General features: G+C 42.1%; 1 protein-coding gene across 1 annotated transcript in view; it reads left to right on the top strand.

Annotated features, from left to right (window-relative positions):
- The window catches only part of MTMR10 (myotubularin related protein 10), a 144446-nt gene that overhangs the window by 126095 nt on the left and 5130 nt on the right, over positions 1 to 13221 (top strand). Inside the window, 1 exon segment of the mRNA XM_029575968.1 lies at positions 12315 to 12497. Within this exon segment, the coding sequence (XP_029431828.1) occupies positions 12315 to 12497 (183 nt within the window).

Genomic DNA, 13221 nt, shown 5'->3' on the forward strand with positions numbered 1-13221 from the left:
CCCTCCATAACCATGAAGTGGTTGTTCAACTTTTTTTTGACTGCTCATTGCTGAAACCAGCTACTTATCCTTTCATTAATATGTTAGATAGATGTGGTCATTATGTTAAAGCCATTCCTTTGTAATGGGATTTATGCTAGTAGCAGGCCTGCATACTTTGGGGTAGATTTAAAAGGGTGTGTGCACGTGTACATGTTCGCTCGCTACCCCGGCGCGCGCGCGCATTTACACCCGATTTTATAACTTGTGCGCACAAGGGGGTGCACAATTGTGCACCTTGCGGCATGCCGAGCTGCCCTGTCTTCCTCCGTTCCCTCCCCCCTAGCCTGACCTTCCCACCCCCCACCCTCCCCCGTCTTACCTTTTGCGCTGGCAGGCTCGTAACCCTTTGAAAATCCAGCCCTTTGTTTCATACTTCTAGCTTTCTGTTCTACACTTCGCAGTTTAGACACACAAAAATGTTGCATGTTGAACAGTTTTACTTCACAGACTAGCTGCTGAAAGCTAAAGGCAATGTAGCTTCTGTATTTATTAAAAAAAAAATAAAAATTGCTGAATGTATGATTCATGATAATGGCAGAACAGCACATTTAGTACTTTTAAAGCACAACCTGGGGGTGGCATAAAGTACAAATATTTTGTTTGATTTCTTCAGGATATTTGATAATGTGCTTGTTTTTATAAAAAGATATATCTGGAACAGTAGTGTGCAATAATAGTTTTCTGAAACAAGTACATTCACATAAAGTTTAAAAATAAAAAAGTTAATGAATAAAAGCTATACAGTGCCACACATTAAGCAGCAATGAAAACAATGACATCATCTTTTTGGTTGATTTCAATAAATCATATTTAAATAATTCCAAAACTCAACTCAACCTTTTGAACCAAAGTGCTGAAGACACATTTTTTAGTGCTGCATGATATATGTTCAGAAAATACAATTTTTCTTTTCATAATAAATTTACATACTTTATTGGGAAGGTGCTTGGCATGCTATGTATTGATTACCGGGCGGGGTAACAGATACAAATTAAATATGAAACCACAACACTTTCCATAAAAAAAATATATATATATATATATATATATATATATATAATTTTTTATATATATCAGAACGATTAATTAAATTAAAAAAAAACAAACCACAAACTGCATTATATAGACAATGGGTTCAAAAGGTGTGAATTGAGTTTTATGATTTATTGAAAAACATAAGCAGCGTTTTTCAGAGAATGTTAACAAAGAGATCTATATAATGCCATCTTATAGAAAATTTCAAATTTATTGGCCCATGGTAAGTTGAGGCTTTAAGTGTCCATATTTGGATACTGGTCTGGAATTTGGTTAATCTCGTTTCTGAGGGATAAATAAATTCACATATGGGAGAATAAATTATTCTTGTACATTTAGAGTGGAATATAAACCACTCACATGATTTTGATTCATTTTCAACCAGAAGGACATTTGGCGTATTGTTTACTAGCTGAGCTCTTTGAAGAATCAATGCTGCTTTGTCTCATTGGTCAAGTGTCAGTAGCATGGGACATTGTTTATGCAGATGAAAAATGGGAAGTTACTTATAGAACAACAAGCCTAATATGAAAGAAAACTGTGTCCATTGTGCAGTGTTTCTAAAGTACATGTTAGTAGTAGTAGTATTCATTTTGTATTAACTAAATATATTCCTGTTAGGTTAGTCATTTTTAAATTCTTTAAACTTCTCCTCTGCGAGGCCTCAATTTCTGACAGATGCTGAATTTGAATTTGTTATATATTCCTGACATTGCATGGTATCTGATTTGGTTTATGCGCTAAGGGGTGAATTTTCAAACCTGCACATGGTCTGCTGCCTGCCCTGACTTCTGCCTGGCCTTGGACTTTTGTTCTTGCCACTGCCTTAGGGACCCACCTAAGATGTGTTGGCTGCCAGAACCCAAGGGCTCAACCTGTGGGAAAGGCGACTGGTATAGGTGAAGCTCCAGTCCATCTCATCACAGGGCGTCTCTTCCTGCCGATATAGTGGACGTAATGGATTTCCTGTTAGGCTGTACCCAAACGCTCCTTGGCATCAAGGGTCCATCATTCAGATCTGTTACAAGGGCAGCCAAAATGATAAAGGGGATGGAACGATTCCCCTATGAGGAAAGGCTAAAGAAGTTAGGACTCTTTTTAGCTTGGAGAAGAGACAGCTGAGGGGGGAGACATGCTAGAGGTCTATAAAATGAGTGGAGTGTAACGAGTAAACATGAATTGGTTGTTTACTCTGAAAAGGTACAAAGACTAGGGGACACACAATGAAGTTATTAGGTGATATATTTAAAACTAAAAAAAATATTTTTTTTTACTCAACGCATAATTAAACTCTGGAATTTGTTGCTAGAGGATGTGGTGAAAGCTATTAGTTTAATTGCATTTAATAAAAGGTTTAGACAATTTTCTGGAGGAAAAGTCTATAAACCATTATTAAGGTAGTGTTGCTGAAATCTACTACTTATCTCTGGGATAAGCAGCTTGGAATCTGTCTACCCCTTGGGATCCTGCCAGGTACTTATGACCTGGGTTGGCCACTATTGGAAACAGGATACTGAGCTTGATGGACCTTTGGTCTGACCCAGTTTGGCAAGTCTTATGTACATCGGCCAGCGTTCTGAAGACAAGATAGGTGGGGAAGGAGAGTTGGAAGGAAAGAAAGATGAGTCCAGGTAACTGGTTGGAGCACCAGTCCTACTGCATCCCTGGAAACTGTCTGTGCGCTGTTGAGGGAGGAGTAGACCCTCAGGTTCATCGCCTGAGGAGTTAGCTAGGATCTTCCTTCTGCTTTCTTCTGACTAGCCTAAAAAGTATGATTCCAGAGAGCTGCACAAGTATGCTTGCCTGCCAGCTGCTGGGGACAGAATAATGGCAGGCTGATGTCAGTACAGGTCCCTATTTAGAGTGCAGACAGAGAACAACTAGTTTGCTGACATCATCTGCTGGTAGAGATTAAACCCAAATGTCTGGCTGCACATAGAAACATGGTGGCAGAAAAAGATGGTATGGCCCATCTAATCTGCTCATCCACCCAATTAATTTAGCTTTATAATTACCATCACACCCTTAGAGATCCCCTGTATTTATCCCATGCTTTCTTGAATTCAAATATTTTTTTGTCTCCACCACCTCTACTGGGAGGCCATTCCGTGCATCCACTACCTATACTGTTGTACATAAATATTTCATGTCTAGCCCTTTTCATCCTCATTCTAAGACCCCTCATTCCAGAGCTTTCTTTCCTTTGAAAGAGGATCACCTATGCATGCAAACTTTGAAGGTATTTAAATGTCTTTATCATATCTCCCCTGGTCCCCTTTCCTAGGGTGTACATGTTTAGATCTTTTAAGTCTAACCCCCGTGCTTTAGAACAAAGACCACTGACCATTTTAGTAGCCTAGTGGTCTCCAGAATTGAACAGAGTATTCCAAATTAGGTCTCACCAGGGACCTATACAGGAGCAATATCACATCCCTTTTTCTGCTAACCATTCCGTGCCCTGTGCAGCAAAGCATTTCTGACTTTTGCTGTCATTTTATCCACCTGTTTGGCAATCTTAAGATCATCAGATACAATCACTCCTAGATCCTGCTTTTCTTTGATGCTTAGAAGAATTTCACCTCCAATAATGTACCTCTCCCTTGCATTACTCTGCATTTTCTTAGACCATTCCTTGATCTTTGCTAGATTCCTCCTCGTGTTCAGTCCCTTCCTGGTGTCTATCCTGTTACAGATTTTGTGTCATTGGAAAAAAGACAAACCTTTCCTGGTAGTACTTCTGCTACATTGCTCACAAAAAATGTTGAAAAGAACCAGTCCAATCCCTGAGGCACGCTGCTAATAATCCCTCCACCCCTCTTCAGAGAAAACATTTATCAGCAGTCTTTGTTGCTAGTTTCTAACCCAGTTAGTTATCTAGGTCCTGTACCAAGGGTGTTCAATTTATTTATAAGTCTTCTGTGTGGAACTGTGTCAAAAACCTTATTGAAATACAAGTACACTATATCTAGTGCTCTTCCTTGATCCAATTCTCTCTGGTCACCAAATCAAAGAAATTGATCAGATTTGTCTATCAAGAAATCCCTCTGGTAAAAACCTTGCTGCCTTAGATATTGCGATCCATTGGATTCCAAAAGCTGCACTGTCCTCTGCTTTAGAAGCAATTCCATTAATTTGCTCACCATAGATGTCAGACTAGCAGGCCTGTAGTTCCTAGCATTTTTCTCACTTCCATTTTATGAATACGAATCATCCATCCATCTCCAATCTTCTGGAATTTCTCCCGTCTCTTAAAGTATTGAAAAGTTCAGCCAGTGGAGCTGCCAGGGCATCTTTAAGTTACCTTAGTACCCTCAGATATAGCCCAAACTTAAAGTTTAAGTTTAGTTAGCTCCTCGTGAACATATCAAAAATCGATTGAGGTTTACTTTATTCTTGTTTTTTTTATGTGATCCTGCTCCAGGCCCTTCCACAGTGAACACCAAACAGAAATATTTTTTCCCTTCGATAGCAGGGCTGAAATAGCCATGCTGTCTGGGAAGCGTCGCGATCCGAGGTGGGCGGAGTCTCCTCAGCTAGTAACAGAGCTTTGACTCTGTGCGGCTACGCGGTGGAGTTCCCGTGCGGTTCCCTAGTCTCCTCAGTTTCTTTTTTTCCGCGAGCCGATCGCACGCGGGGTTTCTTCTCCTCACAACATTTTTTCCTCACGGAAGACTTTTCACTTTTTTCTCAGAATTTTTTCATCTATTGAATCTCTGATGGCTCCCAAGCAGTCAGGATTCAAATACTGCCAATGTGGAAAAATTGTGTCCTTAACCGACGGACATAATTACTGCTACCTGTGCCTAGGCCCGGAACACGACCAGTTGTCGTGTAGGGACTGCGGTCGCATGTCTCCCCGGGCTCAGCGGCACAGGGCAGCGAAGATAGAGCATCTTAGAATCAGATCTTCGGCTCCACCGACCTCCGCCCATGCGTCGGCGGGTAAGTCCCATACAAAAAGGGCTTCTTCAGTAGACCCCTCTACAGTGCGCCATAGTCTAACTGCTGGATCCTCAAAGTCCAAATCACCCTTAAAACAAGTCGGGGGTCTGACATTAAAAAATACATCAGGAAAGGGAGATGCGTCGAGGGGGATCAGGCTTTCCAAACCTAGAGAACCCCTCCATTTGGAGCCAAAGCAACGAACGCAGGACGCTTCCACGGCGCCTTCCATTCATACGGCGCACAGTGCATCCACGACCCACGGCGCATCCAAGGCGCCTGGAGCACTAACACGCATATTGTTCAAAAGTCGCACGGATCGGAATCGACATTCAGTATATCCAAACCACACGACGCAAAGGCGGAGCACGGAGCAAACTGCTCCTTTCTCATTCTAAAAATGATACATCAAAAAAGAGACAGTCTGAACCAAATACTTCGGTTGAAGTAAACCATACTGCCAAACGGAAAGAATGGGAACCGGTGCACAGTACACCCATCCCTACAACACAAACCTCTTCAGACCATATATCTTTAAATTTAGAAAACATTCCTCGGACAAGGACTCAAAAAAGAAAACACCAAGAGGTTTCACCTACTGCTTCTACATCCAGTAGAGACATGGAAGTGGAGCTTCTGTCCGCAGCAGAAACCTCTCCATCGTTACAATCTATTGCGAGTGACTTCTCTCTTTCTGGAAAGTCATCAGCTTCCAAATCCAAAGAACTATCTTCCACAGATCAAACTCCTTTGGCCAAAAGACGTCACTTAACTCCCAGCATTAAGTCTGCATCTCAAGCTGTAGACTCTTCGGTTCATTTTCCTTCAAAATCGAGGAAACAAAATATACATTCCTCCGCAGGGAACTCTGGCAGAATCAGCCATGCAAAAATCTCGGAGGCATTATCTTCTTTCTTTCAAGAATTAGAACAAGCTAAACAATTGCCACCTGATTCCCCCTTGCAATCTTCTCCATCACCTTCACCGTCTCCGGTTGCAAGGGAACCTGATTTAGAACAGGAATTTCAACCTACCAGCCCGGGTTCCCATATTTCCATTGCTTCGTCTCACTCTTCAACGGGACTTCCTTCTGATTCCCCGGAAAGACCACCAGAGCCTAATTCTCCTCCAGAAGACTTAACTTATGCTAAGTTTATCGAAAAGGTAGGAACCACCCTCCAAGTCCCGACAGGAAAAATACCGGACCCAAGGGCTGAGATGATAGGAATCCTAAAGATATTCGAGGCTCCTGCTGAACCAACGGCCCTACCACCGTATGAGGTCTTACAGAATCTTCTTTTAAAAAATTGGAAGACTCCTTTTACTACTACTGCAACTTCCAGGAAGATTGATATAAAGTACAAAATATGCAATTTTTCCATTTATGAGACTCCTCAACTTCCACATCAATGGGTCATCTGGAGTCCGCTCTCTCAAGAGCAAAACGCTCCAAGTTATATTCTAACACCCCACCAATTAAAGAGAGCAAATGCCTGGACGACTTTGCAAAGAAAGTATACCATTCCTCGATGTTAACCTCCAGGATTCAACATCACCAATTTTATACCACGCAGTACCTCTTTGAGACTCTGCAACAACTACGTCCTGTTTGCATCTCAGAAGACAATACTCTTCCACAGCCATACATCGATCTTAAAGAAGGTCTTAGACATCTTCTTCGATACATTTTCGAGTCATTTGAATCAACATCGCGAGCCTTTGCCACAGCCATTGTGGCCAGGCATCTTGCATGGTTAAAGGCCAGTGCTATTAGATCAGACGTCCATGAAAAACTAGCAGATATTCTATGTGTGGGAAGCAATCTCTTTGGTGATCAGTTCACGAAGATGGTTTCTAGACTAAAAGAGCAGTCTGCAGCGGTACAATCGCTTACCTACATGACTGAAACACAGACATCAGCAGAAATACCCTCCATTTTACCGTCGTCTGTATTATCCGAGGGCATATTCTCGACCATTTACTCAGTATAGACAACAGTCATATCCTTCTGCTAGATCCACACCACAGGCCGCCACAAGAGGACGACCTAGACAACAGAGGCAACAAAAACAAGTACCAGCTGCACAACAAAAACAGCCATCAACTTCGTCTTTTTGAAGACGATTCAGCCACCACCACCCCCGAATTACATAGGAGGTTGTCTTCAATTCTTCCTCAACAATTGGGAGTCAATTACCTCAGACCAATGGGTCATTAACATCATAAAAGAGGGTTACCAACTAAATTTCAAATCTATCCCGCTTCTTCCTCGCTGTTCTCCAATACAGTCTGTACCCATTCATACCACATCCCTCAAGTCAGAGTTAACCATCCTGATCCTGCAGCATTCCATTCAAACAATCCCTCTTCATCTTCAGAATCAAGGATTCTATTCCCAATATTTCCTCATTCCAAAGAAATCAGGGGGCCTTCGTCCTATTCTGGATCTCCGTCTCCTGAACCAACACATTCAGAGAGAAAAATTCAAGATGACCTCTCTCAAGAACATCTTACCTCTTTTACAACCCAATGATTGGCTATGCTCCATTGACCTAAAGGATGCCTACTCCCATGTTCCAATCCACCCTTCCTCTTGGCAATACCTCTGCTTTCAAGCTCAGAGCTCACATTACCAGTACAAGGTTCTCCCTTTTGGTCTTTCTTTAGCCCCCAGGGTATTCACGAAATGTCTAGCAGTGGTGGTGGCTCATCTCAGACAAATGTCAATACAGATATTTCCATACCTGGACGACTTGTTGATAGTGGCTTCCGACCCATCCACTCTCCAGGAGTACACGTTACACACTATAAATTGCCTTCAGAAGTTGGGATTCCTAATCAACTTAGAAAAATCCCAACTCCAACCTACACAAATACTTCAATTTATAGGTGCTCTCATCAATACGACAGAGCAGAAAGCATATCTCCCATCAGACAGAAGGCACACTCTGATTACGTTAGCAAACAATCTAATCAACAAAAACCCAAGCATCTGCATGCCAAATCCTTCAACTTCTGGGTCATATGGCAGCAGCCATCTATGTAGTTCCCCACTCCAAGCTTCATATGCGCTGCTTACAATGGGGATTAAAAACGTAGTGGTCTCAGTTTCTACAACCACTCAGCTTCAGGATACGCATTACCATCTCAATGAAAGAGGACATTCATTGGTGGCTCTCTCCTTCCAACCTCTCAACGGGAGCCCCCTTCCGGCTACCTCCACATCAGATGGCACTCACTACGGACGTGTCCAAGAAAGGTTGGGAAGCCCACCTAGGTCCCCTAAAGACTCAAGGGCTCTGGACTCAGGAATTCCCGATATCAGATCAATCTCTTAGAACTGTGAGCAATATGGAAGACACTTCAAACCTTCTCAACTCAGATCCGCTACTCAAACCTCATGGTGTATACCAACAACCAAGTGGCAATGTTTTACATAAACAAGGAAGGAGGGTCCGGTTCTTGGATACTATGTCGGGAGGCACTTCAAATACTTCATTGGACTCTAAATTTCCAAATTTCTCTCCAAGCAACTTACCTTCTGGGCCTAGACAATATAACAGCAGATCGTCTAAGCCGAGTGTTCCATCCACACGAGTGGACCCTGAATCCAAAAGTAGCGGAAAACATTTTTCAAAAATGGGGTTTTCCGTCATCGATCTCTTCGCCACAGAAAGCAACAGACAAGTTCAAACTTTCTGCTCAATTTACCCCAGCAGCATATGGTTAGCTCCCGATGCCTTTCTCATTCCATGGACAATGGGCCTGATGTATGCTTAGCCTCCCATTCCACTAATTTCTCAGACAATTAAAAAATGCATACAGGATGTGGCGGACATGATACTCATCGCACCAGCATGGCCAAGACAGCCATGGTATGCCTATCTGATGCGTCTTTCCATACGCAAACCGATACTTCAACAAAACCATCCACATCTTCTGACAAAAGAAGGGGACTCTCTTCTTCACCCGCTGAATCAATCGCTTCATCTCACGGCATGGAGATTGAACGGCAGGTACTGACTCACCTTAATTTACCCACTGAGGTGGAGGATATTCTTATCGCATCCAGAAAGCCTTCCACAAGACAAAACTATACGGGTAAATGGAATTGCTATCTCACCTGGTGCAGCCCTAGGAACATAAATCCTTTTTCTGCTACCCGCCTCTCAAGTTCTACAGTATCTGCACACACTTTACAAAGCAGGTTTAGCTACCACTTCAGTCAGAGTGCTATTGCAGTGTTTCATGACCAGCAGCATGATTTGCCCATATCAAATCATCCATTAATATCTAGATTCATGAAGGGCATGTTACGGCTCCGCCCACTGGTGACTAAACCGTCGGTACCGTGGGATCTCAATGAAGTGTTGGAACAGCTCATGCTTACCACCCTTTGAACCTATGGACACCAACCACATAAAATATGTGACATGGAAAACTGTGTGTTTCTAGTTGCCATTACATCAGCACGGAGGGTCAGTGAGCTTCAAGTTTGGTTCATTACTCTCCTTATCTGGAATTCTACCATGATAAAGTAATCCTCCGACCTCATCCTACCTTTCTCCCAAAGGTAGTTTCTGCCTTTCATATCAATCAAACCATCACTCTTCCCATTTTTATGCCAAAGCCACATGCCAATGATCGAGAAAAGCTTTTACATACCCTAAACTGTAAAAGGGATCTCGCCTACTATAAACAAAGGACACAGTCCGCCTCTAGGCACTCTCAACTATTCCTCTCCTTTAACCCCCAACGATCCGGGTCAACCCATTTCAAAAAGGACTATAGCTAGTTGGCTATCATAATGTATTCTATTTTGCTACAATAAACGTTCCTTAAAACTTGCAGATAAGCCTAAGGCGCACCAGATACTCGCCACAGCAGCAACAGTTGCCCACTTAAACAATGTTCTGCTACTGGATATTTGCAAAGCGGCAACATGGTCCTCCATTCATACCTTCACAAGTCACTATTCCCTTCAACAACAAATGACCTCTGATGCAGCTCTAGGCACGGCAGTCTTTATCAACTACACGAAAGATATGAGACTGTCTACTACTTCAAGGGTTGCTGTCCTATCCTTCAAAAACATTATACATGGACACAACCCGGGAGCTTGGGACTCCCAGACAGCATGGCTAATTCAGCCCTGCTATCAACAGGAAAAAGCAAGTTTGCTTACCGTAAACGGTGTTTCCATAGATAGCAGGATGAATTAGCCATATGTTCCCTCCCTCCTCCCTAGACAGTCACTTACGTAACAAATTAACCTTTCTTACCTCTCACTTGGCTACAAAGAAACTGAGGAGACGAGGGGACCGCGCGGGAGCTCCACCGCGCAGCCGCACAGAATCAAAGCTCTGTTACTAGCTGAGGAGACTCCGCCTACCTCGGGTCGCGACGCTTCCCAGACAGCATGGCTAATTCATCCTGCTATCTACGGAAACACCGTTTATGGTAAGCAAACTTGTTTTTTTTTGTTTTAGCAATTTTGCTTTTACCTCAGCAGCCTCTATATGTGACTCCCCTGCACCTCTGTCTCACAATGCCACTTTTGCACTTCCTTCTATCATTAACATATCTAATGTCCCCTGATTTTATTGTATTTGCTATTTTTAATTCCATTTGAATTTTTGCATTCCTGACTAGTTTCCCAGCTTCTTCAGATATTGTCGCCTGTCTTCCTCTGTGCTCTCTTGTAGTTTATGAATGCTAACCTTTTCTCCCTTACCTTTTCAGCTACTTCTGTAGAAAACTATAGTGACATTGCCTTTATTTACTTTCCTAACAAAAAGGTTAGTTGCCTTTATAATCTCTCCTTTTAGTTTTGCTTTTCTACTTCCCCCTAGATTTTCCCATCTAGCAAATGACTACTTGAGAGTATCCCATTTTAAGAAAGTTAATTCTCCTGAAGTCTAGGACCCTCACCTTTGCATGAACCTTTATCTCCAGCATTCTAATACTGAACCACACCATTTGGTGATCACTGGATCCCAGATGATTATCCACTGCATCCCCATTGGGAAGAACCAGCTCCAGTATCATCCCTCCCATGTGGGTTCCGTAACCTGTTCACAGAACAATTCTCCTTATAGAGAATGCAGGGTCTCCCTGCTTCTAGAACACTGCAGCCAGGACGTCTCAACCAAAATCCAGCAGATTTAAATCCCCTAGCAATAGCACCTCCCTTTGCATAGCATTTTTTGTGAATATCCTCCATTAAATCTTGATCCATTTCTTCATATATTATACCAATATAAACAGATGTTCCATTCCTTCTTTGCAGATTAACTCAAGAACCTCCTCTGATTGTAAGGCCAGCAATGCTGTTGCTTTAAGATTTGTGGGGTTTTTTTATATATATAATTCCATACCTTCTCCCTTCCTTCCTGAAAAGGTTACAGCCTGATATAACTATAACCCAGTCATGGTTTTCCATGTACCATGCCTCCGTGACAGTCACTATAGCTAAATCAGCTTCTTACACGACAATCTCTATATCTGGGACTTTATTTCCCATACAGTGAGCATTAATGTGGCTTAGGGGTTGATTTTCAAAGTGCACTCGAGGAACTGGAAAGTAAGGGCCTGACACTGTAGCACTAAGTTGATCTGTTGTCCAAGCTGTGTTGAAAGTAAATAAGTGGCCCCATCAATCAGTATTTTTACACGATCCCTATATTAAAAAGAACTTATTCTGCTTCAGCTTGGAAAAAATCCTGAGCCACAGGGTGCCTCACAATTTGACTCCAGTTAACTGGTCAGAATGGCTGATTCTGTGGTTGAACACACACGTGGCACCCTGCACAGCCCAAGAATTGGCAGAATTTCCAAGTGCACCTTGATATGTTGCCTATACTGTGAACTCCAGAACTCCAACGAACGTTGGCATGTTGCAAGTATTAAGAGCATTAGCAGTAAATTTGAGAGATTGAGATCATTCCATGGCCTACAAATAAAGTTTATTCCTGTCAGGGTATATGTGAAATAAACCTATTTGGAGGCATAACCTCCAGGTTTCCTTCTGGATTAGGCTCCCAATTGTATAGGTCCCTAAAAGTGATATATTTTGCCTCCTTTCTTTATGTGAATGACAGAAACCAGTGTGGCCTGACTGGATGTTTGAGCAGTAATGCTGTAAGTTTGTTGCTTCAAAAGACATTGTTTATTTTTTTGTAAAAATACTTTTACATATAATGAGAGAATTTAAAGTTTTTGCATGTTAAATCCTCTTTTTGTAAGTAGTCCCGTTTTGTCTTGTTTTACACATTCTTTTTTTTGCAATCTTTCAGGAGTTTGCTATTGGCAAAAATATCCAGCTGGGTGATGAAAAGGGTCTCAGATTCCCTTCAGTGTGGGACTGGTCACTACAGTTTACAACAAAGGATCGTGCCCTGTTTAATAATCCATTATATATTGGAAAGAGTATACCATGTACACAGAATGGTTCTATGAAATCTTTTAAACGAACAAAGGTAATGATATGATATACTAAAAATATTGCTAGCCCAGGGATAGCCAACTTTTACTTGTATATTTGTTATCCTTGCAGCTGTTGCACAGCCTCTCCTTAGAGCACACATTTCTTTTTAAATCCAAGTGGTGGCTGTGGAGGCAGCCTGCATGCATATTCTGTTCCTCTTTTATGTCTCAATCTCACTCACCCCTCACCATTAGCTCTTTTCCCCTCTTGGTGCCCCTCGACCACTTCTGTTTATTTAATGGAACTGGATATTGTGCTTTTACACATTAGGCCCAAAGCAGGCTATAAATAACATAAATTACAATACAAAAAATAACTGTTTACACTAGTGACAACTATGATGATAAAATAAGACATCATTAAAAACTAATGCTACAGAATTAAGGAAACAACCCACTTTCCCCGAAAAGCCGCAGACTTGATTACATCAGCCTACTATTGCTAAGAAGGCTGACTGAACAACTCAGTCTTGATCATTTTTTCAGAAAATAGAATACTTGAGCTCCATCCTTGTCTCTAATGGAATCAAGCGCCAAATCATTCTCTGCTACCCTTTTCTTTTTCAACCCCATCTCAACCACTTGGGCCCAGATTTAGCCTCGGCATTATGAATCATTGTCAAAGCAAGGCACGTAGTGACTTTAGAACCACCATTCTCCTCTATACCTAACTCGCTTTCTTTTCTCACCTGGAGTACATGCCAGAGGAGGGGAGGT

This window comes from Rhinatrema bivittatum, chromosome 13 (assembly GCF_901001135.1).
Source record: "Rhinatrema bivittatum chromosome 13, aRhiBiv1.1, whole genome shotgun sequence".
NCBI lineage: Eukaryota > Metazoa > Chordata > Amphibia > Gymnophiona > Rhinatrematidae > Rhinatrema > Rhinatrema bivittatum.